This window comes from Falco rusticolus, chromosome 3 (assembly GCF_015220075.1).
Source record: "Falco rusticolus isolate bFalRus1 chromosome 3, bFalRus1.pri, whole genome shotgun sequence".
Classification (NCBI taxonomy): domain Eukaryota; kingdom Metazoa; phylum Chordata; class Aves; order Falconiformes; family Falconidae; genus Falco; species Falco rusticolus.
In genome coordinates, this window is record NC_051189.1 from 44,368,778 (window position 1) to 44,396,408 (window position 27,631).

Consider the following 27,631-nt stretch of genomic DNA (forward strand, 5'->3'; position numbering starts at 1 on the left):
CATGTTTACAAAAATATGCCAAGCTGAGCAAGGTCAAGCAGACTATTAAAAAAAATGTATATTTAATCTGTTTTAATGTTTGGCTGCAATAAAACACAGAAGAATATCTTTGTCTTTCTAGTGTCATTATTTTTCCAAAATGTGGTAGATATTAACAATGGGGATAAATGTTTGACTCAGCCACTAATTAATACTATTTTTCAAATTAATCATTTTGAGTGTTTTAAAATAAATGTGAAAGTATTACTTCCAAAGATGAAGAAATATAGCAAGTGATTTTTATTTTTGGATGATACTGTGTGAAGGAAACAGGCAGTACTCCTAAGATATCTGTGTTCTATATTTGTGTTGTGCTTTTTTGATTGGAATATTAGCTATTCTGCAATCAATTTGGCCTGAATTTTGCCCGTGATACATAATTTCTATTTTTAACTTAAAGTGGATGAGATACCACTCTTTAACAAAGGCAAATGTGTGTGTGAAGTATATCTACCTTTCATAGAGAAATATTCTAGGTTATGGTTGTAGTTTAAATCCAAAATCTGGCAAGGGTGTTGTGTCTGTGTAGTTCTCTGTTTGAAAACAAAGATGTTCCTTGGACCTTTTCAGTTTTCAAACATCAACATATTTTTATGATTAAATATTACTGAATTAAGAACTGTAGTCAAAGAAGATTACATCTTCAAAAGATTATTTTTTATTATTATTATTTTTTCATGTTGCTACATTGCTTCTTGCTATATCTCAGTGAATCTGAAATCTTGGATTCGGTTACTGTTTTGGGAAAACACAGGAAGAAATAGCAATAAGGAAAGCAAAATGTAAATAAGGTCAGGATATTAAAGTTTTATTTTAATACTGAAGATTTGCTGCAATTTTAAGTCACTTTTTCACATTCTCAGTAATTAAAAAGGTATCATATGAAACTATTCTTTCTAAAAAGTAAAGAGAATGGATGAGATAGAGGAAAAATACTGAAAAATGTCATGTTTTTACTGAATATTTTAGTAATTTTACATGCTTCAAAAATTATGTATATGTAACTAATAAATTGTATCATACATTGATAGCATTGATTGGGATTCATGTAAAATCTACAATGTCTGAAATACATTTTTAGTTTTGAATTGGGTCATTGTCACATGCATTCAGAAATATTTAGACATATTGTAATATGAAAAATAAATGTTTTCTTTATAGTAGAAACCTGCTTGGGAATACCTGGTGAACATTTCATGGTGATAGCAGTCCTAGCCTGTAGAGACTGGTTAAAACAGTTTTTTCTGTGATTTTTATCTAGATTTGTTTTGCTGGAAATGGAGAAATTGAGTACAGGATGAGAGTAGTTTGAATAGCTAAGAAAATTTTTGTTTGAGCTACAGTTGGTTTGAGTTGATGACAAAACAGTCTCAAGATTTAACTATCATATCCCTGTCTTGTAGACATTTTTAAACCTTTGTCAGAAATAGCAAGATGAAAACCATTTTGTACTGTCAAAGTAAGCTGGGATCAGTGGAGGGAACAAAGCGATATGTGCTAAATATCATGCTGAATTCTTGTTTAACTATGGTGAGACCTGAGAGAAACAAGCTCTTCAGAGCTAGCAAGATCAAGATGTGATGAATTTCAAAAGCAGCTACCTAGAAGGAGAAGCTGGAGTATTTAAAGATCATTGGAGAGGCTTTGGTGAAGTCAGTGGCAGCTAATTTTGCAGAATACAGGTTGAAAAAGTTCTAAGAATTTGGAGAATTGATCCTAGTACATAAGTGGATATAGAGAACTACCGTTATATGTTGCATGACCCTCAGTAATAAAGAAATGTGAAGTTGCGCAAGAAATGGGAGATAGAAACAGGCTTTAGAGTGATGAGCTCATACTTAGTTTTTCCTGTGATGGAAAAGAAGTTACAAAAATACACGGATGTCCAAGATGGGTGGAAGAGAGTTGCTGAGACACCTAAGAGGGAATTAGAAGAGGTCAGGTGAGACTGTCATTGTTGCTCATAAGGGAAAGATCCAGGGAAATGGATGGATAAGTAGCGTGCTGTATCGTGGTTAACTATCCTGTAATGAGTTGTTCATATGCTTTGAGTTGGTAAAAATAATAGATATAGGAATATATAAACTATTCCGTGCCTCATCCGGAGCTGCATTATTGCTCTTTTTAAAATACAGTATTTCTGATGGCATACAAATGGACACGACTACTCTATTTATTGTTATGCATACACACACACAAAAAAGCCCCAACGAATGGAAGAGCCTGTATTTTAGAAAGTACTGAACAATGCTTTCATTAGCATACTGTTATAGTAATAATATTCATTCTTTAAGTTATCCCATAGTATGTAACTGACTATAGATCTGTTTGTCATTTCTTTCCATTTAATTGGCAATCTGGATTGTATGGTGTAATTGAAGAGGTGAAAGACTTTCAATATGACCATATTTATTAAATTTACCATATCGTAATCAAGTGTCCTCCTGAAACCGGGACATCAAGTTAATACTCGTTCTGCCTTGTTCTGAATATAAAAATCGGAGTCATACTGTCCGCACATTCAGTAGTAGCGGTTGTCAGCTTGTAGTAAAGGGTGAAATTGAAATGTGAAATGCTTTCTTCATGTGTATGCGTAACCCAGGTTTTCCATGAAAAAAATATATTTTTTTTTGCATGGTGTGTTTTATTCAGAATATAATGCTTCTGAGCAGTTGGTTTAAAAAAACTGTGAAGATGGAATATTCTGATGAGATGTCTCTGACTGACTTAGAAATTAAAGAAAATGTTTTTTCTCTATCAGAATACCTCAAAACTAAAGAGTATATGTTAAAGAGAATAACTGTAACTGAAAAGCCAGCAGAGCTCTCTTTTTAATATTCTGTTAAGTTTATTGGGAGGAAATAGTGAAAACTTACTGGGACAAAACTGGAAACAGAATAATAATAGAATTTTGAGGCAAGATGCTTTAAATGTTACAGAGTAGGACAGAACCAAAAAGTCTTTAGAGAGGAGAAAAAGAGGAAGGGACAAGCCTGTCGCTGTATGTACCACCTTCGCGATATACACATGCCCAATTGTTTTATGGTGTGTAGTCTGTCTTTTGCTACAGACTGTCTTGTGCTTAGTTAATACTTACCTGTGTATTCAGATGTTTACAAAACATCTGGGTTAAATTATTTTAAAAGTTGAGGTAAGACAAAAGCTTCCAAGTGCCCAAGGAACTTCTGAAAATGATACCTAGGTTCCCAATAGATTTTCATGGATTTTACATTTTAATTATATATGTCTATATATATATATATATAAACATATATATCAAGTTAGTGTTTCCAAGAATTTTTGATTAGTATACAGGTTTTACTTTTCTTGCAAAACAGCTTGCATAAGTGTGTATCACCAAAATCTACCAAATATCTAAAGGGGAAAGTTTGAAATACTTTGTGACAGAAGCAATGATGTAATATTTGCATAAAAGGTTGTTCTCTGCAGATGCTTCCAAGTGTGTAGTTCAGACAGTAAACTATCGTTGCTTTAAAAAATAAAAATGGAACAAAAGTCTTGTTGGCTCAATTATAAGATGTAGTTTTCTTGTATCTTTCTTACCATAAACTGTTAACATAAATTTATTTCAATGAAATTATATTTTTAATATTCTAGGGAAAAGTGAAAGAGAAATTGAACAAGACAAAACAGAAAAAGGTAAGTCTGAAAGTAATATTCTGTTCTGAAATTCAAAAACATTATTTCTGGGAGGACGGATTTAAATCAGATTAAATGGTAGTGAAGCTTAGCTCCTGTGTATCTTACGTAAACTGGAGTTGAATAAACATCCAGAGTGCATCAGCTTTTGTACGTAAACACACGGTACACACACAGTTGTTTCCGAAGCTGACGTGAGTGTATTCCCCTTATGTGGTCACAGGCTGCTGTTAAAAACTTCTGCTGTTTCAGGAGAAAATGTTTGATGTTGTACTCCTAGTTTAGGACTCTGGAGGTCACAGCTTCATCAGGCTCCTCCAGCGCTTGTGGGTGACAGGCAACCTGGGGCTGCCCAGCCCCAAAAGCTGGGTTCAGCGCTGCCTGCTTTGCTAAGCTTGGCGAGGCAGGTGGCATTAAAATCAGTCCTTGTCAGCTCCATGTTTACCCAGTAAGGGTTTCTGTCTGGCTTAGTATGGGTAGGAATATACAGAGGCAGGTTTGGTGGAAAAGAAGGGAGATTTTGCTAAGAGCACTGTGAATCTGTTCTTCCTGTGATGACACTGGTGCTGCCCCTGTGCATTCCCTGTCCCTGGATGAAGTTTGCACAACCTCCTTCACTGGGATCAAGGTTGGTATCTGACCCTAGCTACATCACTACAGCTGGCAATACCCAAAAACCTCAGGGCCTGTGCCTGCATCATTTTCACTCAGGTATGGCCTGTGGAGTAGTGCCTGCCATAAGTAGCTCCATCGCTACTTCTAGATGGAGGAAAAGGGATCCAGCAATTGCTGGTGTCTGCTGCTCCTTTCTCATTCTCTGTTTCCATTTTTCTGTGTGGCTATTTTCTATTTGAGTACTTAGCAATGCTAATATATGATCTTTGGGTAAGGTTTTGTGTATTTGTATTTTAAATACAAGTTTCTAGTATTGGAAAACTTCAAACAGTTAAGTATTAAATATGTCAAATGTAAGCATTACATTTAAGAATAAATATACCATTAGCCAGTTTACCTGGAAAGCAAGGCAATTATATCCACATTCCTATTTATAAAAGGATAGATTTGGCAGGAAATACCTTAGTGCGCTGGGCTTATATACTTGATAGTAGAAAAAAGCCACCGTTATGTGCTAGTTTTGTTGACCTCTTGAAACAGTAGAATAAAATTACATACAGCAGCCATCCAGTATGGGTAAAAAACATTCACAGGTAAAAATAATAGCTTGTTTAAGAAAATGACAATGCACGGATTTACTATTATGCAACATTATTAATCAAACTTTAAGAGAACTTTATGACTTGAAAATATGACAAGGAGCCATAGTCACTTTGCACCCTAAGTGCTTTGTGGTTTTGTTTCTTTTTAAACACTGAACAACTAAATAAATGGTTCTACTGAGTCCTGCCATGACATTACAGGATTTCTGTAAGTTGGAAGAAGGGCTAGGGTGTTTTTCTGGGGTAAGTTGGTAAAATGTTGCATCCCACAGGGAAAAACAACCCTATTTTTTTTAAATGAAATTTGTTTATAGCTGAAATATTTGAATGGCTTCCAAACAATTCGACAAAATTTAAGTTGTGTAAGTTTTCATAGTTCGAACTGGTTTAAGTTTTCACTTTCACTAAAAGTGTCCAGCTGTAGATGTCCTAGTCATAGAAGGTGGTTTAAAGTAATATTGAATTGGGTTATTTTAAATTACCCAAATAAGATGCAGCCATAAATCAATGAGAGATGTATTTAAGAAAATACTGTACCGTGGCTGACTGGCACACGTAGAAAACTCAGAAATCATCAGTGAATGTCATCTCAAGTTATGTGGGTTGAATTTCACCCTTGCAAGCTCTACTTCTAAAGGTATACAAACTACCTATTGATTTACTTACATAATTGTGGCCTGCATCAAGTATAAGCTGTGGGCAGAACAACTGATGTACTTCATAGAAGTGTAGCTCTCAAAGTCCAAGACTGCTGCACAGCACCATGCTGAACTAAATTTGTAGGATAATAGAGTATTAGTGTGTATTTTTGTGCAGAAAGTCAATGAAGAAATTTATTTCTGGTCTTGTCAAAGGGTTGTTTGATTCTAGCCTTTGAATGAAGCCAGAAAACTTCATGATGAAAGGGACAGGTGAATGATGGAAATGCATACCAAAAATAAAATTATCATTCTGCAGTTGTTTGTTAAGATCAACATCCAACCAATCAACAGTAATTTCAGACAGAAAGCCCTGTAGAATACTTTCTACTGCAAGTGAAATTGTTCTGGAATAACTGCAGCTAAAGATTTATTACAGTCATTAGATTCCGTAGCTTTATTAGTCCCTAAAATGCCTCAGTTTTTATTGTCTGATTGCTTCCCCAGATAAGTTGATTATAGAGGTTTTGCCTGTTCTAGCAGTACAGTTTAGAAAGATCTTTTAATTATTGGAGTGCTACTGGTTTAAAATCGTCTAGATGCAGTTACTTGGTTTTATACGTTCTAAGTTACCATTTGTGGAAGCCCATAAAACAAGTGAATCGCTTAGGCTATCTGTATCTCACCTAATGAAAAACTCCTGTCTTTGTCCTGTTGTTTGGGAAGCTCATCATCATCAAATTCTCATTCAGGCACCCACTGAGAGGCAGCACAATTTCAAAAACTAATTTGGGTAATTATATGGGCCCAGTATAGGAGGGAGGACAATTACTTCAGCAAACTTTGAATTCCAGGTAAAAGTAGTTGATCTGCTAAGATACATGTAGGTTTTTCAGCCCATATCTGAAACTTTAAAACTTGGACTGGGAAGTTTGGAGTATTTGAGGGGGTGGGGTGGGGATTAATAAAACAGAAGGTCACAAAATTCATTGGAAGACTTCTACAGACCGTGGTTGTCGGTATCTACTTATTATTGCCTTCTAAAGTGCCCATCCACACGTTCCCAAGAGCATTATTACTAAATTTGTGTCACAGCAGGGATAGGCGACACAGGGTGTTTAGAAAACAAAGCCTATGGCTCCCCTGGAAGTGGCTTCCTTAAGTTTTGAGTGTTTAAGATGGAGAACTATCAGGAAGAGCCTTTGCTGCGAGTGACTGTGGGATTGTGTGACATGAGGTTTTTATTTCAGATTAGGTTTAGATGTGGCACCTTCCCACCCCCCACCACTTGTCTGTTTTGATCAATGTGGGAGACAAATAAGGAGGCATCATTATATAGTCATAAACTCTAAAGTTGAATAGTTACAGCTTTTATTTAAAACTTACCTGCTGGCAGTAAGCACGACATACAGCCAGTGCAGCAGGGTTGTTCCAGTATAGTTTTCAATTCAAAAGCTGGGGACCGTGTGTCCTCAAGGTGGCTGTGAAGGCTATGGTTTATCTGGAGTCTTTCTGAGTAACTGACTAAAAGCCAGAGCCCCAGCTGCTGTTTTGCATGCTGGTAGAAGCAGATGCAAGACAGCAGAAGCCACTGGGAATGCTCCCTTAACATTATAATGACAATAGGAGCAAATAAATAAATAATGACAAAAACTAAACCCCACTCGAGGTGGTTTGTTAGATAGAAAGCAGTGTCTTTCTGTCCTCATGTTCTCTCAGTGTGCCCTCAGAGAGATTGTGGCAGAGAGATCGTCTCACCATTTCTGAGGAGCTACTAATTTCATTAGAAGACGTGTTTAACAAGGAATACTCACGCTAATAGTGTAATACAGACTCTCATAATCACAGGGGAGGCCATGGCCCCTCTCAATTGACTACAAATCCTACAGCATTAGTTTCCAAACATTAAAGCAAGGCAATATAGCCAGCGTGGAAGCACCCTTCCTCCCAGACCTCCCAGTTAGACCAACCAGGATGTCTGTCATCACTACCAGTATACAGGACAGGTCCAAGGTGCCAGCAGCAGGTGAGCCTGCTCTCCCGCTCCACCACGTTTCCTAGGCTCTGAGCATAAGGGAACAGAAGGCTTAGGAAAGGGAATAGTTAGTATGGGGAGCAAAAGATGAAGGAAATGGAGAAAAGGGCAGCAAGATTGGATGGAAAGCTGCCCAAGCTAGTCCCTGTTGAGATTTCTTCCTGGCCACAGTTACACATCAGCTAACAAACTCATTGTTTGTGGTGTCCTTCTTTCTGGCATATCTATCATGTCTGAATAAAAATCGTTGAATTGTAGAATATCTGCTCCCAACTTTTTACAAGGCACAAGAGTGAGAGATGATTAGTGTTTAAGTGCATGAAAGTGCATACTAGTTTTCAGACAGAAACACTAATTGTTCCAGGATTATTAACAGCAGTGTGATATTATCTCCCACTTAATTTGCTCAGGAACAAAAATGTGCATGTATCCTTTGGTTAGAGGCTCAGAGTAGGTCAGCAAGGACAGAACAATTTATGCTATGAGTTGTGCTAAAGGTACCCCATCCTTTAAATGATCTTTTCAGAAACAACAAGTTTAAGTGGTTACAGTGTATTATAATATCAGAGACCCACTTAAAAGTTGCTTGCTACCTGTTAAAATGTCAAGTGCATGGTGTATCTTTAGGATTAAAAAAACGTGTATTAATCATGAAAGATAATTATGATAGTTTTAAATCTTTTTGTCGAATTCTGGCTAATGAAGTGTGAACTATTTTGAGGTATCGGGCTGATGTCTGATCAGAGTCAGCTCAGAGTGTTCACTCTTCTAGGGGAATAAGGCTTTCCTTAGCCTGGCTGACTGCTTTGTATTTCAGATGAAAATGTGAAATGGAGGGATAATTTCGCCCCCCTCCCCTTTCTCTCTACATGCTACACCCCACACACACCCCCCTTCCCCTTTCCCCCTTCTGTCACGGCAAGAGAGGATTCATTTACTCCATTACAGAAGTATTATTCCTAGTTATTTCTGATACAATATTTCTACCAGTCTGTTCTGTATTACTTCGGACTTATGGTCAGATTTAATATATTTTTGCCATGTACTTACTAGTCATCGCTCTTTTTTTTTTATCCAACTTTTTTTCCTTTGTTACTTCATTCAGTTGTTTTGGATGCATTTACTGCATTAATATAATTGGCTTACTTGGCATTTTACACAAGTTTCAAACCTTGTGTTTTGCGCAGTTATACAGGACTATACAGACATTTGAGTACATTTGTCTAGTAATTCTAGAAAAGTTTCATTCCTTAACTGTTATTTCTTTAGGCAGCTTTTTGCATTAGAAGTTGTATCAAGAAATTATATTTGCGTTATAATTCTGTGAATAAAATCAACATAGAAGTTGCAGAATGATTTGCCTTATGTTGTTTGTCTGGGCAGTTACTTAAAAGAAAAAGATCTGCTTCAGGTGAAGATTTACAGAACTTGATTTTTTTTAATGTTATTAGCTTTTTGGTTTTACCGAAAAAGCTAATAATAGCACCAGTAGTTGAGATTGCTTTCTGTCACAAGGTACTGTTCTGAATCACTTACAGCTTTTCTAAAATTGTACCACTGACCTGAAATTTTTAGTTGGGAAAACTAATTTTGGAAATGCCTTTCTAAAAATTGATTTTGGATGGTTTCAAGGAAAAGATTCAGTAGTTTCACAAGATGTACTTTGCACTGATTTCTTTGATTTATTCCCCCCCTCCCCCCCAGTGTTTAAATGAAAAAGAGAAAAAGCTTTTATTGCAAACATAGTGTATTTATTTTTTTTTTCTTCTGCAACAGTGTGTACTAATAACAGCTACAAAATACTAGTTCATGCATGCATGTGCTGGCTAATAATTAGTGGAGGGATATTTGAGTTTGGCCACTAGATTTGGCTGTCCATCCCCTGCCCAGTCCCTGTCTGCTGCTGTATCTCTGCGTGTCTCAAAGTATATGGCATATTCTAGTCCAGACCTTTAGACCTGAGCAGGATTTCCTCTGATGCTGTTCCTTTGCAGCTCTGAAACTTTCTGTGAGATCAGGTCCTGAAAGGCCGGAATGAACCGTTTCCTGAGTCTTTCAGTGTTCACGCTACTGGCTTCCAAACAGCCTGAGGGGGTAAGAGTTACATCTAACAGTCATGTCAGCGAGTGAGAACAACCTGGATGGGACTCTGTTACGGATCAAGACATCTGCATGTGGCTGCATGTGCTGGTGTGGTGTCCAAACTGCATTATATACAGCGGTCATTGTACAGTCAATGGAGCCTTCAGCTAAGCACCTACTAGGCGTTTACTTCGTGCTGAATTCGCTCCTTATGCTCCATTGACTGTACTGGCTAGATTTCTAAAGGTTACAGCAGGGTTTAGGTATTTACGCAGAGAGAACTAAATTTAGTTCCATTAATTTTAAGCTGTCACTGCACTGGTGACATTCTCCAAGTGATGACTAAATGGATGAACTTTTAGCTAGAGAGCAAAGAGCTGTGCCATCAGGTACTGCTGCTGAGCCAAGTAGTTGTACTGCTTCTTGCTCAGGCTGAGGTAGTTTGCAGGTAATCAACACGCTGCTGCATCATGTGTAGAAATAGGTGAGGTGTTTCTTGCAAGGCATGCTTATGCTCTGTTAGCACCATTTGATGTGGGGCACATGTAATTATGTGACAGTGGGGAGGCTTTGTCACTTGCAGACATCTTTCCTGGAGTCACTCTCATGACTGCTTATAGCCTTAATTATTTTCTGAAGTATGCAGCAGAGACTGAGAGTAGCAGTAGAGTAGATGGTCAGTAACAGGGATTTGGGGCAAGAGAGTTTAGGGAAAAAGACCCTTGAAGAGAAGGGCATGCGCAACAAGTATGTGGAAGAAGAGATATCTAAGAACAAGCTGGGGATAAATAGGGAGAGCTGGGCCGGGGAACAGATTGTGAGCAAGTGTAGAAATGAAAGGAAAGAAACGTGGTATGGCATCAAGGTTGAGAAGGGGAGAGGCTGGAGAAGAGGATGACAGGAGAAGGAAAAAGAAAGGTGATGAAAGGAAGCTTAATGGTTGAGAGATGCTGCAGAACATGAAAGCGTAATTGTTAGATAAATCAGATAATCTGCAACTGATCCATTTGTTTTTGAACTTATATTCTGTTGCTGGCTTAGTGCTAGGAGGAATCTGTCACGATGACTGGCACAGTGACCTTCTGGGGGAATTTCTTTAATTAACAAATGAGAGAATGAAAGTTCCCTGTGCAATTATAGTCTTGGCACTAAAGTGCATTGACATATAGCAGTGTATTACAGAGTATTACAGAAATGGTAGGAAATAAGACTAGGTGGGACTGTGAAGCTTGCTTTGTCTATCCTGTTGACCAAAGGCCTTACCAACTGCGTGCGTTGTTCCTGGCAGACACTTACACAGCTCGGTATTAAAGACTTCCAGTAATCAGAATTCTATGACTACCCTCAGTGATCTGTTCTACTGTTCTTGCTCAGAGATACTAGTTCCAGATGTTCAAGCCAAATTTTCTACTCTAGGAAATTTCAGCCTTTTATTCCTTGTCCTGACTATGGTGAGATAGAAGATAATTTATTCTTTTCACCTCTGTAGCTACTTTTTAGAGTGTTATGTACTCCTCTTCCAGTTGCAAACTCTTTACTGCTACCTTCTTCCCTTTTGTTCTTGCTTGTTCAGGTTAAATGTTGTGTCCCCTCCTCACCCCGATAATTAAAGACAAAACAGTTTTTAAACCATTCTTCAAAAGTGATTCTATCACCTTTGATCATTTGGTTACTTTTCCTTATTTTTCATGTGATGTTCTTGTGGTCTGAAAGAGTATCTAGCAGTGCATTCATTATTTTTCAATCGATATTTATTTCTTTGTCATTTGTAGAAAAAGACTGTCACTCCTTTTGGTGATGACAAGGTGCCTTTCAACATAAAAACATAAAATATGCCTGGTATTTTCATTTTCATATGCCAAAATAGGTATATAAAATAGCCATTTCATCATTTTTCATTGAATGACATGACAGGCTATTAAGTTTACTGCACATCTAATACATTACCACTTCCAAAATATTTTCCTTCTCAGTTTTGTGTTTTGGGGTGGTTTTTTTTCCTTCTTCTTGTCATCTGTGTCTTAATACAGAAGGGACATGAGGTTTCTTGTTGTCACTGGCTGTTGTTTATTCCCCAACAGAAAGAACTAGCATGGAATTCCTTGCAAGACTTCTTCCTAGTTTGCTGCTTTGGCAGCAGAAACTGTTTTCTCTGAGGGAGTCTTCAGCAGTCCTGTGTCAGCAATCCTAGGTAGAAAGCGTATCCATACATCCAAGGCCATTATTGAAAACCCTCAGTATTATTCTTACAAGACCATAGTATGATATATAAAAGAATTACTACCATTTTAATGCTCAGTCTTATTTGGACTACAAATCACCCTAGGAGTTATGTGACTCTGGACTACTTTAGCTATGTTGTGAAATCTGTAAGTCATTGCAGAAAAATGACGTGTTTTTTTCCTCTGAAAACAGATAAGTTAACTTCTTTGTAACATTGAATTTAATATATTGTGTCACATCTGCTAAAAGATTATTACACTAGAAGGGGGCAATGGGTAATTTATTAAAATACCCCTGCAGGGAGATGGTGGGCTTTCTGGTTAATACAGAGGTATGCTTGATGGTTACACTGAAAGCTCCCTGGTGAATTCTTTAACATAGGAGTAGAATGGAAGATGAAGATTATTGCTTGTTATATAATGTTTACTGGTTTATGTTGGTGCCTAGCAGCTGAATAATATTTATGTTAACAGCTCCTTTCCAGCTTTTCATATTGATCTCCTGCTGGTCTAGAGCTGATATATAATTGTACTGAAAATGGATAGATAATACTTTTCGGTAATGGAGGGTAGCAAAAAGATTCTTCCAAGTCAGATATGAGGGGAAAGATGTCATACCTTTGTGCCACAGACTGGTAAGATATTTCATTCTTTTTCTTCTGAACTGTTTCTGTGTCATCTCCTTGTAAATTCAAAGGCATTGTGGAAACTGTCCCACAGGCAGCGTGAGGTTCTTGGTGGGTGGGAAGGCTTCTTTCCTTGGCAACAGGGAGGTTCCTTCGGAGCAATGCTTACGGAGTTGGAGAAGGACCACACAACTGTATGTCTTTCCATGAATACTGAAAGTTAGAAAACTGACAGATAGCTGCTCGCTCTTACTGAATACTGGCCAGTCTTGGATAGAGATCATCATTCATGCCATAAGAGCTGAGAACTGACATTTTAGTTGTGGTTTACATCATTTCTTGTATATACAGCCTCCTACTTAGAGAACAGGAACAAACAAAGTGCTTGGTGATGTCCAGATGGAAACTCCCCAGATGATGTGGCCAGAGGAATGGACATGGCTCAGTTTTCCTGCTAACAACAAATGACAGTCTCATATAGCAGCTGTGAGCTGAGACGATGTAAAAAGGAACTGTGATGGTATATTTTTAGGAAAAAAAAAAAAATACAAAAAAACCTCACCACCACAAACCCCAACAAACCTTTTACATGTTAGGAATTGTTCTTTGCAGCCCCCCTGACGTTATGTCAGAAACTTCTGACCATATCTGTTAGTCACTGTGGACTCAAGGTCCAGGGTGGAGGGATCCCTGCTCTCATGATGAGCGCTGGTTCTGTGGGTTTTGTTGGATTCAAGGGGTATGAAGATTTGGAACAGAGCCAGTGCTGTGCTCCTTAATCATTATCATCATTAACTGAATGAAAATGCAGTAAAGACATTGCTTTCTTATGAAATGGATAATATTAAAGTAAGACCTAGCAAGACTGGAATTGTCCACAGATTGAAATGCATTTCTACTATATTTTCTATGGGGAATGAATAAAAGACATGAAAACCATCTGGAATGGTTAAAAAAAAAAAAAAAAGGCAACAAAAGATCTCTTTTGTCACTTCAGTTCTGTGATAACTGCATTCCTTTAATGCATGATTGTGTGCTTGAGTGTAAATGCTTGATTTCAAGTCATAAGGTACAACGAGAACCTGAAGTGGTTAGGGGAGCTAAACTAGTATATTAAAGTATCTGTTTGGTGGTTTGTCCTGAAAAAGGAGTAAACTCCTCTGTGTCAGACAGTTTTTTCCTTCTTAACTTCTTGGTAGCTAATGCCTTGGAAAATTACAGTCATTTCTATTCTAACAAGGATCAACAGGGATACAATAATCCTAATGCACTGCTTCTTTAATACCTTTCCTTTATAGATCTTAATACGTTTTTATATTTAAAGCTTCATACAGCCTTTATGAAAACGTAAATGGAGTTTAGTAACGTAGCTTCAATCCTGCTTAAATTCTATTGCCCTCCTGCCCCTGAAAAGCAATAGCATCAGTTTAACTGTGCATACCAATGCTGCAGAATGGTTTATAAAGGTAATGTAAGAAAAACTCGCTCCGTGCAGAGCTGTCTGACTTCAGTGTTGGACATGACAGCAGAAGTCTTACACAGAAAGAACCAGAGGTAGTCAAGGTTTTTTTTTCTCATACAGAAGCAGCGCAGACTCATGAGGTCCTCTAATGCTTGCGTGGGCTTAGTGTTGGTTTAGCATTAACTAAGGCATTGACCTTTCTCTGAGGTTATAACACAGGCAAAGTGATTCGTCTACCGAAAGCTCTGTGTAGGCTCAGCATCTCAGAGAGAAAGTATCATTTCATGAATCATGAGCACAGCTTCCAGTAGCATGTGCTGGCTCTTGTCATTCCAAACAGTGCGCTCCGAGGGCTTGGGAAGCAGAATAAAACATGGCCAGTTCCAGTACCTTGCTATCCAAAATACTTGCTACAGTATTGCAGCAGTCTGGTGATGTTAAGCTGTTGGTGTTTGGGCTTAGCTTTACACATACCACTTACAGCATTCCCTGTTTAAACTTCTACAGAGAAAAAAACAATTTTACTTCTTTTCGTTATATTAATGACTTATTGTCCATGTTGTCCGGGGGGGGGGGGGGGGGGGGGGCGGGAAGAACAATAATGCATAATTTAAGCAAACATATGTGCTTCTAATTACAGATACATGTAAGTAGCAGTTACTTGTATCAGCTAATATATATATTTTTTTCCTTACGTGAGTCAGAAAACGTTGAGGTGTTTTGTGGGGTTTTTTTTCTAATGAAGTGTAAAAGCAAAGTTTAGCTATAGCAAATGTGGAGAAAAGCAGTTATCTGTTGTCATATTCTTCAGTAGTGTGTTTGAATTTTTTAACACCTGGTTTACTTAATGCAACCAAATAGACGTTGTTTGAGACTGAACTGCTACGAAGTAAATAGCTGTTCAAGTTGTCACGGTTTACTTAAAATGCATTTGAAGCAAATTGGCTTTACACAATTTACTTCAAGACTGGTTTGCTCCATACCGCCACTGCTCTGCTACTGTGTGGTAGCTTGCTAAGCTGTGGACCACTTGAAAGAGGTTCAGACATTTCAGTGTTAAACCTGTTTTCAGCAGGAAGTTGGACAACGTGACTTCTGAGTCCCTCCTACCCCGAGCAACTATGATTTCTATCAACTCTTTTAATTGCTTTAGACAAAGAAGTAGATACACATATATAGGCACAACTTTAGAAATTACTGACATGTCCCGGTAGTGATATTTTTCATAATACCATATAAATGTGGAAAAATAACAGTTCTCTCTGTTCTTCCATGTCAATTGAACTATTTGGAAAACAGTCGGCTATATGAGATGAAAAATGCTTTATCAGAAACTTGCCTGCAAACTTACAGAGTCTGAATGACTGAAGATTGTTTTTGTCATACAGAAGTCTGTGATTGTAATAAGTACAAAATCAATTTCTTGTCAGTGTGTCTTGAAACTGCCTTACTTGAAACTCATGCACTTTACCAGCACAGTACTGGTTGCTAGTTAAATGTTACTTCAAACAATTGCTGTGAAATACAGAAGAAGTAATGAACTGTGTGTTTTTAAAATCTCTTCTAGCTAAAAAGAAGAAGAAGCCAAAGCTCTTAAACAAGTTTGATAAGACCATTAAAGCTGAACTAGATGCTGCAGAAAAACTACGTAAAAAAGTAAGTTTTGAATGATTTGCTCAGGACTGTAGACAGTGGGCAAAAATGAATAAAATAAAAATTAACTTAGGAAAAGGGAGAATTACTTTTAGATTACTTCCTGTGAAATTAACTTTTTAAAATTAAATATTCAACACGTGTTTGTCCTGCAAGTTTCATTTCTGCTGGATAGTTTATCTTAAATTTTTTGAAGTCACAAGTGTATGTCTGTTCAGGTATGTTTGCCCACATTTAACCTTGAAAATATTTGGCTTAACTGTTGAGTTCCTATCATCAAAAAACTGCTTAAATTAATCACATGGAACAGGGTTAGTTCTGTCCTGTCACTGTTGTCCATTTGAGTACTGAAGTCAACTACTACCATATTGAGAACTTCAATAATATAAGCATGTTAATATGGATCTCGCAGTAAGCGTTCATGTGTTTCGTGAACGTCAGGTAGAAATCTTTGTGGTCGGCATTGTTTCTGTGGGATTCTCTGAGTGTCTGTCCTCCCATACAGCTGTTTAGAGCATGAAGCAGATGTTCCTGCTTCTCATCAGTGGCTGCAAGACCTCAACATCAATCAGTCAATTTTGGTCGTTCTGAATTCAATAACTTGGCTATGAAAAACAAACAAACAAACCCAACAATAAACAAAAGCTCTTCAGTCACTCCTCTGATAACTTCTAATTTTATTTTTTCGTTGGAGTGTTTCATAAAACAAGACCTCTGCAGAGATGGCCCTTTTCCAGATGTGAGGTTAAATAGCAAAGCAAGACTATGTGACCGTTAAAAATGAGAGTCCTTAAGTCTTTTGGATGTAAATCTTGTAAAAACTCTGTTATGCTTCACAGACAGTCCTAGCGCATGGAGAAGAACTACAGGTCTTTGTTGTACCCTGGATTCAAGATACGCTACCCTCAGTATAGTACAATAAAAATTATCTTCATCATTGCAGGTGTAGGATTATTCTTGATTTTCAGAAGACTGACTGTGCAGTTTGAGCTTTGCATTGCCATCTGTGCAGCCCCAGAGTTCCTGTAGGTCTGTGATGGGGCTTCGAGGGCTACTACGTAGAGAGCACTAACCTCCGGCTGCCACTGCTGCTGCTCTTCACTAGGAGCCTTCTGTATGTGTTAAAATACAAAAACCAAAAGCATTTTCATGCTTTTTATTGCTTAAACAATTGGTTGGTCAGAGAACGATATAACAGAAAGTTTTGGTGAGCCTATGGGGTCAGTTGACTGACTCAGATTTTCCTGCCTGTGTCTTTTGCCGAGTTGCAGACGATCATGCTTGTCTGCATACGCAATTAGTAACAAACCAGGCATATGTAATACTTGAAGATAGCAAAACAGTTGTGTATAACAGTCCACTCATATTTATAAAGCTGTAAGAGTTGGAAGTGGCAGCAAGATCTGGTGCCAGATTTTGCCAATCAGTGCTTAGCTCCTGCTTAATGGTGCAGCTGGTTCTTCTCAACTTCTGTCCCTACTTGCTAATCAGCATCAATCATGGGAATGCCATAGTTACATTTGGGCTTTGTATGCAACAGGGAAGAGACACAGGGCGCGTAAGGTGTCCTGAGGGACATGGTTGTGCAAAACGTTTGGAGGAAACAGCCATACAGTGTGGATGAGTCTACAGTATTTCCCCGAGGAAAACTATAGTTACCGTACTGTTCAATATGTGAGGTATGCAGAGAAGAAATTTCTGCATATGTCTAGAACTTCCTTTATATTCTTTGTTACATCCAGTTTGGATTTTGTTATTAGCAATAACAGGTTATTGTCATCTCAACATTTTTTCAAGTCAGCAAAGGCAAAGTGAGTAAAATAAAACCAAAGCTATTCACTTTAACCATGGAAAGTAGATAATATTGTTTCATAAATAATGACAATTAATTTCTCTTAAATAAGCAGGCAATGCCACCAAAAAAATGAGTGAAAACTGTTGATTCAGTCTGCATTTTTTCTTTTCTTTTTGTTTTTAAATTGGGGAAACTAATGCATCCTTCAGCATTTTTATTAGATAGAATTGCTGATAAGTATCTCCACTTTCCAGGGAAAAGTTGAAGAAGCTCTAAGGGCCTTTGAAGCATTAGTGAATCAATATCCACAGAGTCCTCGAGCAAGATACGGGAAAGCACAGGTACTAAAATAAGCCATAAATGTTTAAAAAGATGAAATAAACCTTTTTTAACAATAGAGTTCTAAACCCCAGTCAGACTTTATTTATAATTTTATGGATGTTACCTAGGGAAAAAAGAATTATGTGATCTGTCATATTGTATCTCTTTCATTCATAGAATCACTTAGGTTGGAAAAGACCTCTAAGAATCGAGTCCAACCATTAGATAACAGCTATCAGAAGATAACTATGTCATTGCAGGTAGCTAGCACACATGTAGGGTTTGGTGGCTTTGGTTTGTTTCCTTTTTTCTAGATCATTGTGAAAATATCCCCATCCCCACTCCTAGCACCACATGCCTTTCTACCAGAACACATATAAAATGATTAAATGTTTCCCAATCCATCATCATCAAAACAAATTCTTTTCCTCATTATGCCATTTGAACAAGAAGTCCTAGGAAAAAGGATATAAAACTAAGCAGCATTGTAGTATTCATAGACCCTGTCCTTCCCCAGTTACTTTGGGAGCTTTTCTCTAACTTTAGTGGGAAGTATTGTAAATAACACAAAACTAAAATATGTCCTGTAGATCTCATGAAAACTGTCAGAGAAATGATAGGAGATAAATCCCAACTAACATCCCACTGCAGGGGCAATAGGCAGAACCTGGCTATTACATAGTCTTCGCTGCAGCTGGTACATCAAAGCATCAGTCAGCTCAGGGCTAAATGCTGCTTTTTGCTTAGTGGCCATAGGGAAGAGGATTTTGAGTTTTTATAGAGAGAGAATGTTAAAGGAACTGAGTAGTTGGGTTTTTGTTCATGTGGAGTGAGTTGTGTTTCAGGTGTTCCCTCAAAAAAAAAAAAAAAGCATCAGAAAATAAGCTCTTTGTTCATAATAATTTTGATCTGTGTTGAGATGTCTCAGAATAGAATAATCCTTGTAATTTTTGTAAATAGTAGGATAATCCCACTGCATTAGGTGTAATAAAAGACTGCTTGAACTCATGCTTTACTCATACAAGATGAGTAAAGTGAAGCCTTCTCTGTAGAAGGGAATTAGGCTGTTACACAATTAATGAGGTGCTTGAATTGGAGTCACAACCAGTTTTCACTTGGTTAATAATAGTCATGCTAAAACCAAGGCCATGATTATCCAAAAAACTCCCACACAAGCACTTGATACACAGCAGACCAAATACTTCAGTGCTCTGTGTGAGGGACAGTCTGCTGAGCTATTTGCCTTCTTACGGTAGGAGACCACTTTGGTTCGTACAGGTAATGGACTCAACTCTGTTAAGTTACACTTTTAATATTTACTTTTTTTTTATGAAACTACTTGTTATATCTAAGAGAATATGCTTCCTGCCTCCTCATTAGCTCACTGCTTTTAGAGAGGACGGCAGATCACTGAAGCCAGCTGTGAAGCTTATTCTCATTCAGAATTCCCCACTCAGTGACACAATTTCATTTGGCCCATTACAATTTATAGTCACCACCTACTACTTTAGTAATACTTAAAAGGTCATACAGACCATGATCTGAAGTCATAACATTTCCTGGGATTGTATAAAAACAACTATAAACTCATTTCCATTTTCAGTAGCCTTTGTTAGGCTCATAGTAGTCTTTTTACTCATTGTGACAAATGACAGCTTTCTTGAGTCCAGTATCTGTAAGTTGAAGCTGTTTGCATGAATGGGAAAATCATGGGCTTCACTGACAGATGGATTGTTCTTAGGATTTACATTGTAACATAGCATTACTTTCAAATGAGTATTTATGCCAACATGACATGTTCAAATTTGCTGTTTTTCATCACTAACTAAAGGTAAAACTGCAGAGAAGGGTAAGGGTAAAGGCCAGAAATTCACTGTAAGAGTGTGCTTCTCCATTTCTATGAACCAGCATTGCATCTAATTTTGTAGATTCAGTTTCTAATAAGACATGAGGATTCATTTTTCTGGATATTTTAGTAGCTTTAAAAGGCAACTGTTTTCTCCAAAATTCTGCAAAAGATTTCATAGTTAAAGTGGTTTTCAGAAATATGAGCAATTCCTGATTTGATTTCCGGAGCTACTCTTAGGCCGGGTGAAGGATATTCCACAGAAATTGTTAACGACTTTCAAGGCTGAAAAGAACAGTAGATAGGTCTTAAACCTTCTTATAGGATTTATAGCATCTATACTGGTGAATTTATGCAGATTTTATGTTGACAATTTTTACGGCCTCTTTTTTTTTTTTTATCTTTTACTATTCTTGGCCCTGCTATTCCCTCAAAAAAAGGAAAAACAAATTTCCTAGTGAATGCACACCAGAAAAAGAAATTACTGCTTAAAACTGGTTTCTGAAGTTACCTTTGAAAGCTGTCTGATCAGCTGTTTGGCTGAATAACCATATTGTTTAGTATTTCCCATACTCAAATTCAAAGTAGCTCAAGGAAAAAGGTAAAGGACTAGTGCAAAACGATTCCAGATACTTACTACAACATATACACCTAACACAGTTGAAGCAGTTTCATTTAATGTGTGTGATTGATACAGCAGTGAGTTTATATAGATCAATAAGAGCTGCTGCACCTGCAGTGCTTGCAATGCATCTACACCTCACTCTGCTAATTGACTTAAGAAAGAACGTAAGCCAATAAAAATAGAAGTATCTGGGAAGAATGCATGAAACGCCTGAAAATGCATGTTGGTATAAATAATTAAAAGTAATGGTTTAAAAGTTCAGCATTTGAGATATAATCTTATTTTTTTCAGCTGTGGAAACAAATTATGAAAATTCCATACCACATGTGAAATCTGCTGTAGCTTCCATTAGCTTCACTGAAGCTGTAATTTTACAGTAGAGATCTCGTATCCTTCGGTTTGTTCCTGAACTTGATGAACAAACTTTTAAGTTCTGCAGGAGTCGTAGGGTAGATATTCTATCAACATATGCAAGAGTAAAGCCGATTCCTAATTAGCTTTCTAAGAAAGAGTGTGAATAAATTTGTGCGAGAATATAAGAAAGAATTGTTTATTGTGTGTTTTGATCTGTGTGTTGCTGCCAGTGTGAGGCTTGGTATACAAATAAACCATAGGCAACAATTTACATTTTGTCTGTATTATTAAAACAGATGTTTTAATTTATTTTCCAAAGCAGAAATTATGAATTCTACAAATGAAATCTGTTCTAATGTATGTTTTAGATAAAAATCTTCTCCTGCTTATACTTTCAGACAGTTGGCAGGAAACAAGAATTAACAGTAATTCTAATCTGCCTTACCATAAAGAACAACCAAATCAGTGTTTCATTGTTATGCCAAAATTACATAGAGTGAAGATAATTCTTAATTATTCCATATTCTAACAATTGCAGTTTTGCCTTTTAAGGAAAACAAAGTATTTTTAAGACTAATGGATTATATGTGTTCTAGTAATGGTTTTGTGATTCTTTCTAGTCTGAAGATGACTTAGCTGAGAAAATGAGAAGTAATGAGATGCTGCAAAAAGCTATCAACACCTATGATGAGGTGGTTAGTCTGCCAAATGTCCCTTCAGATCTGATAAAACTGAGCTTGAAACGAGAAGCAGACAGACAGCAGTTTCTTGGTAAGATTTGAGGGTGATGTAAAAATTGTGGAGGTTGTGTGAGCAAGACTTTCAAAAGATTGCTAAGGAATTAAAAGTGCTGATTCTATTGAATTTTTGGTAGGACTTGTGTTCCCAATCTCTTAATTGCTTTTGAAAAAATATTTTAAAATTCTTTGAATTCCATGTATGATAATAGTGGCTGTCGACAACAGCACACTGGGGGCTATGAGAAGCTATGGGAGGTGGTCAAAAATTTTTATTGTCAGAGAAAGAAGAAAGTGTTCTTTTTCTACTGAAGCTGGGGGAAATCATGAGGAAATTGATGGCATGCACAAAGTAAACATACCCAGAATAAACTTTAAGTAAACACAGAGAAGAATGGAACTGAGCTCAGGGATAACATCTGAAAGTTTAGATCTCAGTTCTGTGATGGATGGGAAATGCTCATGAGTATAAGGCACAGTCGACTTTGGTGGAGAAAAGTGTTCTGTTCCCATGAGCAGGATTTTAGTATCAACTTGTTTTGACCTTGCTGTTTCTCAGCAAGACCTCATCCAGGAAGTCAAGGAATATACTTAATTTTAAGCACATAAAGCATGATTAATTTCATAATGGAAACATACTAGCACCGTTGCCTAACATTAGAAATGCATTTAATTACTCCATCAATTAAGACTAAGTTTATTTTGATATGTTTGCCTAGTTTTGTTAAGTACTTTTGACATTTGTGTATGAGAGTAACGGAAGCTTAAATAATGTTTCTGCTACACTGCGAAGGGTTCTCCACTAGAGGCTACCATAACACTGCATGACACGCGTTCGCAGCGATTTCCTTGCACGGCTGCACCCCCGGTGACAACCAAGCAGCTGAATGTACTGTCTGCACGCATTTTTTTGTCCAAGTCCTGCTTCTTGATAGTTCATGAAAGTGGACCACTTGGCTCTGATTTGGGTTTTCTTTGACGTTGTGTAAGCATCTTACTAGTGTTACTCATGTTAATGTTACTCATAATGTAATTAAGTCTTGTTTCATCGAATTAGGTCGCATGAGAGGTTCCCTGGTTACTCTACAGAAATTAGTTCAGCTGTTTCCCAGTGATACTTCATTCAAGAATGACCTTGGTGTTGGTTACCTCTTGATAGGAGATAACAGCAATGCCAAGAAAGTATACGAAGAGGTGAGTTTCCATTCCAGCCAAGTAAAATAACTATATGCATTCATATGTTCATTCTAAAGATTGCTTGCTTTTAACTTTGTTAGTTATTAAACATTTTGCATGTCGGGTTATGAAGGGTTAATATAGATACGATTTTTTTTTTCTAGTGCAGTTCTTAATTATATTCCAATTTTAATTCAGGTTTCATGATGTTGTCATACTAAATGTTTTTCCTCATAGAGAAATGCAGATGTTTTTCATATGCTTAATAATATTTGGTTTTCTTACACCTTCTGGTAGCCAGGTTTGGAACACATTGACAAATCGTATAGATGTAATGCTAGTTACATTATAGTACAAAAAAAGATGTCTTTTCCGCAAGACAATGAGAGGAGAAATAAGCCTGTTTCTTTACAGCAACACTGTCTCTAATTGTGTGATGAAGCAGTTCCGTACTCACACAGCTATTTAACCTTGGGTTTTTCATGATTTTTACAGGCAGCCTAAATTCTGTTTTTCTTTCATGATGCTTGTAGTGTGAACTGTTCATTGGAGTTATCTTCCTATATAATACTATGGTTATCAGGCTGGGGAAACTTCACTGCCAGGAAGGACCACCACTCTGCTCCTGTGACCTAGAAACCCTGTTAACATCTGGAAAATTCTGACAGATGTGGAGCTTGGCACTACTGGTAGAGCACAAGCTGTCAGCACCTGCTCAGAGATGATCATGTTGATGTTGGCCCACTTGTTGCAGTGCTTGTTAATTACAGGTGTGGTACAGTAATTGGGTAGTTATGTAGACTGAAGATGAGTCAGCATGATTGGTGCCGTTTCCTGAGAATAAAGGCCCGGTTTTCCATCGCCCACATCTGGGAGTCTGAGGGAATTTTCATCTCGGGTCGTTTCTCAAAGAGAAGGAGAATGTTCAACGGCATGGTTAGAAGGAGGAGCCAAACCCTTGTAATACCATCTTTTTTTTTCTCTCAAGTTCCATTGGTAGTCAGATATTGTGAGAATCGTGTTTGCTTTGCTACTTTGGCTACTTTGTAGGTCCCTCCATAAAACATTTCTGTTTGATAATTTTTGGCCTGCCTACAGAATTTCTCAGAGGATTGGAAACATCAGCTTTTAAAGATAGAATATATTAACCGAACATGCTTCTCAGGCTGCAAGGAACTCAAAAGCATACTCCTTTTGGGCAAGATTTTCCTTTGCAATTTTTCAGTATTTTGCTGCAAACAATACAGTTGTTAGAATTTCTCAGTATCAGTAATCACAGGACTTCTTATAAATGGAAGAAGGTAATGAGTTTGTTATATAATTCCTTTGATATTGAGTTTCATATACTTCAGAAGTGTATAATGCTCTGATTAAGAACAGATACACAAAATAAGATCTGGCCTGGTTTAATATATTATTTTCCATGCTTCCATAGACTTTATCCAGTGTAATTACTCTGTTTGCAGTTCGCTAACCACTGAAATAGAAAAGATCATAGTGATGTTCTGTCCTTGTAAAAGAGCAACAAATAAATACCTTTTAAAAGGAATTGGATTTATTCTTTTTAAAAATCGTGTTGGTTTTGTCCAATTTCTGGCTAGTCCTCAGGCTGAATTGCAACACAGCAATGTGATTTTTTTTTCTCTTTGTTGTAATTCAGGATAAATTTACATGAAGAATTTTAAGAAAGGAAACTTAGCCAAAGAAACAGGGAGAATCTCATGTGTACTGCTTTTATTCTTTGTATACTGAAGGCTGCTTACAACGATTTTGGGCAGATTGCTTAGGGGCCATATGGTCTGCTCTAGAGGGCTTCGCTCATCTGTTGCAATGCATATTTAAAAAGTGATTGGCATATGGTTTGGAGTTCCTATCATAGGTGCTGAGGTTCTGTGCGTAGTCAATAAAGAGAGGGGCCAAACCATGAAGAGTGGTTCTGTGGGCCTGCAGAAGACATCTTCCTCTTCCCATGATTTTTGAAAAGCCTGGGAAACTTCTGTAGTGGGATCAAATCTTTCTCACTAGTGTAGCACAAATCAGTCATTTTATAGAAAAATATGAGGGAACACAGACAGAGTGTGAACTCAGTGCTGCACAGTAGATGCCTCCAGTATTTTTGAATCTTGGGTTCAGGTTCCCACTGTAAGGATGTTCATACATTTTATTCAAGGGTTCTTTAATGCAGAAGGCATGGATACCTAGGAAGGGAGAGCAGAGGGCAGGACGCATCCCCAAGAGAACATTTCCCTTGTTTGACTACAGGCTCCGCTTTTTACTGACTCCCCTTAGTTCCCATTCTTTTCTTCATGGTTGTCTAATTTCTTGTGTACGTGGTACTTGTTTCTGCTCCTCAGGCAAGTTCCCAAGCAGTTGAACACTCCTGTATAGGAGAATCTGGACTCCAAATTTCCCATTTCCTGGGCATCTGCTAGACTCTTGGGCAAAGGTACCCATGTCCTTCTTTGCTTCCTGCTGTAACATTTTGATCTTACGTTAGTGTTATCAGTCTGTGTTGAGCACATGGAACCAGCTGGACCCTTCACAGACACTGTCCCCTACATTGGGATTAATGTCTGTACCATTTCAGACCAGACTGACTACCTTGCATCATCTCCAAGAACTGAATAGATGCCCAAGGAATCGTAGTGAATTAAATCTTCCTGCTTTACATTTAATAGCTAGTTTATTTATTTTTCATTCAATTATTATTTTCCAGTCCAAGTTTATTCTGTCTTAGCAGCTGTTGAAGTGTTAGTCACATTTTTATTTTGTAAGTCTTAAATAGGATATGTTCCTTCTTTTAGCTACAGAAGCAATGTGTATAAACGCTGAACTTCCGATCAAGAGAGTTTTGTAATTACAGCTGTAGTGTAGTATAGTCTAACCAGCATGAAATACACTTTCCTGTTATGCATTTGCCAGAATTTATGCTGAACCACAGATGGAAAATGGTGTTCAACTGGAGAGGGTTTCAGTTTTGCTGCTAATATTAAAGCATTTGCTTTTGAACATTACACTTAGGGACACAAAAACGTAACATTAAAAGTAGTCCTAGCAGAATTTAGAGCTATTTTTGTTTTCAAAGATCTACAGATTATGGTAAGATACAGGGGGAGGGAACTTAATAAGACCGGTTACTCTGCTAATAGCACTTTTTCTGCCTGCCATGCTGAGGCATGTCTGCATGGCTCAGTGCATTATGCAGACACACATAAGCCAGCTCTAAGCTATCTCAGGTACCAAAAGCAGAATATCCACATTAACACAGTACTCTTCCCTGGCTAATTAGCCATTGATAGCCCCAGAGGTTAATTTCTATATTCATGATTAATATTTAATGGACTATGAGCAGTTTAGTAAAACTTATTTCTAAACATAATTAATATTGCATGCAGCAACAGCAACAGCATAATACAATTTACATTAAATACTTCCAGTGTAATTTCTGCTGATTGTATCTCTTCACTTCTCTTTAGGGGCTCTGAATGTAGATCATGTCTTAATGCAACTCGGCGTAGTTTAAATGAACCATAATACAGAAAATTCTATTCTGTCTTAATTAATCAGATAGCTTTATCCTATAGTTAAAGGAGCAGTAATGAAATTATATGGCTAATAAATATTTCTGTCAGTCATTTTATTTCACCCTGCAGGTACAGATTCTTGGTTCAAAATAATTATACACAGAATGCTATAGTTAAAAGGCATGTAAGATGCATAAGGTGGTAGTGTGTTCTTATACTGGGCATTAAGCTCATCTTCACTATGACTTGCCAGGTTCACTTTGTGCTAATAGTATGTCATATTATGGACTTCACACTGGATCTCAAACTGACTCTTCCTTCATAGTAGCTCTTTTCTGCAAAAAGAAGTGAAATACTGATATTTTTAAGTCACTCATTTTATGCCCACATTGCACTGATTTTGGTTTTGCTTAGATGTGTTTGTACATAATGAGGTTTGAAAAGGCAGAGAATTGGCCCAGAGAAACTTGTTATGGTTTTGCTTGTAATTATTTGATTGAAAAATTAGGTTAGACAGTGACTGGAAAAAGGCAGAGGGAAGTGGCTATAATGTATGCAGACATTTTATCCATGGCATAAGCCTAGTGGCTTCAGAAATGGATTTAGACAAGAGAAGTTGCTCATCTGTCCATTGTTTTGTACTTAGCGGCTGCGCTAGGCATTCAGCGGGTATCAGCCTCTGTAGTGCACTGACTGCCAGGCTCCCGTGACCATCCTCACAGATGGGGTTCTCTCCCGATAGGACCGTCCACCCTTGCTGTGGGGAGAGAAGAGGTGTAACAAGATTAACTAGACTGTGATTGGTATCATATACAGCTACAAACGATACTGAGTATATACATCATAGAAGCATGGAGGTGGAAAGTAGATCCAGACATTCTCTAATGTCCCCCTTGGCTGAGGCAGAACAAATGCACTTAAGTTGTCTCAGTAATGTTGGGGTTATATGTTTCAGAACTCACGCCAGCCACCTTCACACCTCCTTTCCCCGGAACACTCCCCCATACACTGATCCTTTCCTACAGCTGTCCCTGTACTCACAAATCTTTCTCTTGCACAGTCCCGCACTTCTGGATATTTGTCTGAGTTTTCCATTCTGGCAAAATTAAGCTAGGTTATCACGTTATCACTGAGTACATTATTTGAATCTTGTTCAGGATATAAAATCTTTTAGCATAATTTAGCACACTTGGTCTGGGTCAAAGAGTGCAGTGTTCAACTATAAAAGAATAATTTATTCATCACACCTTCTAGTGTGAAAGCACGTTGAATCACTACTGCATTAGACCTTGCATTACCTTCTTTCTCCTGGCCTGGAAAGCTCTTCCAGAGAGCACTCCAGTTTACCATTGTGCTGCAAGTGCCCTTTGTGTTTCAGGGTTTGCACAGTCCCATTGCATGATGCAGGCTTTATTTTACAGCATCTTTCTAAATTGCGGTCACTATGTTTTGCAGGAGAGTATATTTTCTCTTTCTAAGACTAGTTTGCCACGAGTAGAAACCTATCTAATTTTAAACTATTTCAGGTATATTTCTACACGATGCTTCCCCTGACTGGTCTGTAGACTTTTTCAAGAGCAGCTTCTTTCCTTCAGATTAGTCAAACCTGGGGATAGGTA

General features: G+C 37.6%; 1 protein-coding gene across 1 annotated transcript in view; it reads left to right on the forward strand.

Moving 5' to 3' along the window:
• ASPH (aspartate beta-hydroxylase) overlaps positions 1-27,631 on the forward strand; it is a 112,290-nt gene that overhangs the window by 59,698 nt on the left and 24,961 nt on the right. Inside the window, exons 17-21 of the mRNA XM_037379130.1 lie at positions 3,658-3,699; positions 15,549-15,637; positions 17,684-17,770; positions 21,196-21,346; positions 22,370-22,506. Of these exons, the coding sequence (XP_037235027.1) occupies positions 3,658-3,699; positions 15,549-15,637; positions 17,684-17,770; positions 21,196-21,346; positions 22,370-22,506 (506 nt within the window). The remainder of the gene's footprint in view (positions 1-3,657; positions 3,700-15,548; positions 15,638-17,683; positions 17,771-21,195; positions 21,347-22,369; positions 22,507-27,631) is intronic.